General features: G+C 39.5%; 1 protein-coding gene across 1 annotated transcript in view; it reads left to right on the top strand.

The window, feature by feature from the left end:
• The window catches only part of ccdc135 (coiled-coil domain containing 135), a gene marked incomplete at both ends in the record, with an annotated part of 10049 nt that extends 9131 nt beyond the window's left edge, over positions 1-918 (top strand). The window contains 2 exons of the mRNA XM_079175351.1: positions 600-739; positions 831-918. Of these exons, the coding sequence (XP_079031477.1) occupies positions 600-739; positions 831-918 (228 nt within the window). The remainder of the gene's footprint in view (positions 1-599; positions 740-830) is intronic.
• Between the last annotated feature and the right edge of the window lie 1422 nt (positions 919-2340).

Genomic DNA, 2340 nt, shown 5'->3' on the forward strand with positions numbered 1-2340 from the left:
AAATGACTACAAAGAGACACAACATGACAACAAAGAGACACAAAATAACTACAAAGAGACACAACATGACTACAAAGAGACACAACATGACTACAAAGAGACACAACATGACTACAAAGAGACACAAAATGACTACAAAGAGACACAACATGACAACAAAGAGACACAACATGACTACAAAGAGACACAACATTACTACAAAGAGACACAACATGATTACAAAGAGACACAAAATGACTACAAAGAGACACAAAATGACTACAAAGAGACACAACATGACAACAAAGAGACACAAAATAACTACAAAGAGACACAACATGACTACAAAGAGACACAACATGACTACAAAGAGACACAACATGACTACAAAGAGACACAACATTACTACAAAGAGACACAAAATGACTACAAAGAGACATTCCGTTATTGGACATTTCTCTAAGGAGCTATGCTATGCTATGCTATGCTATGCTATGCTATGCTATGCTATGCTATGTATGGTGTGGTAAATCATACATCTATAGGGACAAATCCAGGACACGGGCACCTTTAAGATGTACTTTTGTTTTATTACATGTTCACGTAAACAACCTGTTTAGGAGACACAAGCGCTGCAGAGGAAACAGCAGTGGTACCAGGAGAATCTGCAAACCATCACGCCGCAGGAAGAGGACGAGTACCAGGACGACTGCTCTGTGAAAACACTACAAATACGTGTTGCCAAGAAACACCTCAACATGTACTTACACACACACACACACACACACATGAACAGACAGCGTTTAAGTGTGTGTGTGTGTGTGTTGATTACTAATGTGTGTTTGTTTCAGGCACATGGAAGCAGCTCCTCTGGAGTACCAGAATCTGGATTGGAGGCTGAAAAACGACCCTCGACTGGCTCCTCACCTGCTCAAATGAGCCACATACCTGCTTCTTTAAATACGATATGGATTGTGTATGAATTCTATACATGAACACACTTTCCTGAAGAGCAGGATTCATAAATCCTTCTTAGCACATGAGTTTCCCGTGTTCTGCGTCTTTATTATACAGTCTGTGTGAGATGATTGTTGAAACAAAAATGACTCGTCTCAAGCTGCACAATGCTCCTAAAACAACATGTTGACAAATCACCTTCACCGAAAAGAGACTGTAAGTTACCACAAAGACTGTGAATGACCATAAAGAGACTGTGAATGACCACAAAGAGACTGTGAATGACCACAAAGAGACTGTGAATGACCATAAAGAGACTGTAATTGACCACAAAGAGACTGTAAATGACCATAAAGAGACTGTAAATGACCACAAAGAGACTGTGAATGACCATAAAGAGACTGTGAATGACCACAAAGACTGTGAATGACCACAAAGAGACTGTGAATGACCACAAAGAGACTGTAAATGACCACAAAGAGACTGTGAATGACCACAAAGAGACTGTAAATGACCACAAAGAGACTGTGAATGACCATAAAGAGACTGTGAATGACCATAAAGAGACTGTGAATGACCACAAAGACTGTGAATGACCATAAAGAGACTGTGAATGACCATAAAGAGACTGTGAATGACCACAAAGAGACTGTGAATGACCACAAAGAGACTGTAAATGACCTCAAAGAGACTGTGAATGACCACAAAGACTGTGAATGACCATAAAGAGACTGTGAATGACCATAAAGAGACTGTGAATGACCACAAAGACTGTGAATGACCATAAAGAGACTGTGAATGACCATAAAGAGACTGTGAATGACCACAAAGACTGTGAATGACCATAAAGAGACTGTGAATGACCATAAAGAGACTGTGAATGACCACAAAGAGACTGTGAATGACCACAAAGAGACTGTGAATGACCACAAAGAGGCACAAAACATGTGTAAAGAGATGCACAGCAACTGCAAAGAGGCACAATATTACAACATTAAGTTAAACAGCCAGGTATGTGTACCCCAAGAACAGCATATATGTATATAATATAATAAAAATATAATAGTGTGGTAGGCTATTACTGTACTGTGTCGTCAAAACCTAACTAGACCGGGTCCTGGATTGGGTGATGGGGGTCAGACTAAATCTCTGTGAAAAGCATAACGTTGTAGTTCTTAGTGTCACATTGAGAAGTCCTCTTCTTCTTGAGTTCATCCAGTTTATTAACTATCAGAACCAGCTGCACTGGTGGAAATAGAAAGGTACTTTAGCTCTGTGCCCAGACATGTCTGGATGTTATGAACATTAAATCTAACTTGTGATCAGTTTACATTAGTTATAACAGAACTGAAGTGCATCTTCATCGTGTTCTGATAAGAGTTTTGTAGCTACAAGGAAATATCA

The sequence above is a fragment of the Pholis gunnellus genome (genome assembly GCF_910591455.1).
Source record: "Pholis gunnellus genome assembly, chromosome: 2".
Taxonomy (NCBI): Eukaryota; Metazoa; Chordata; class Actinopteri; order Perciformes; family Pholidae; genus Pholis; species Pholis gunnellus.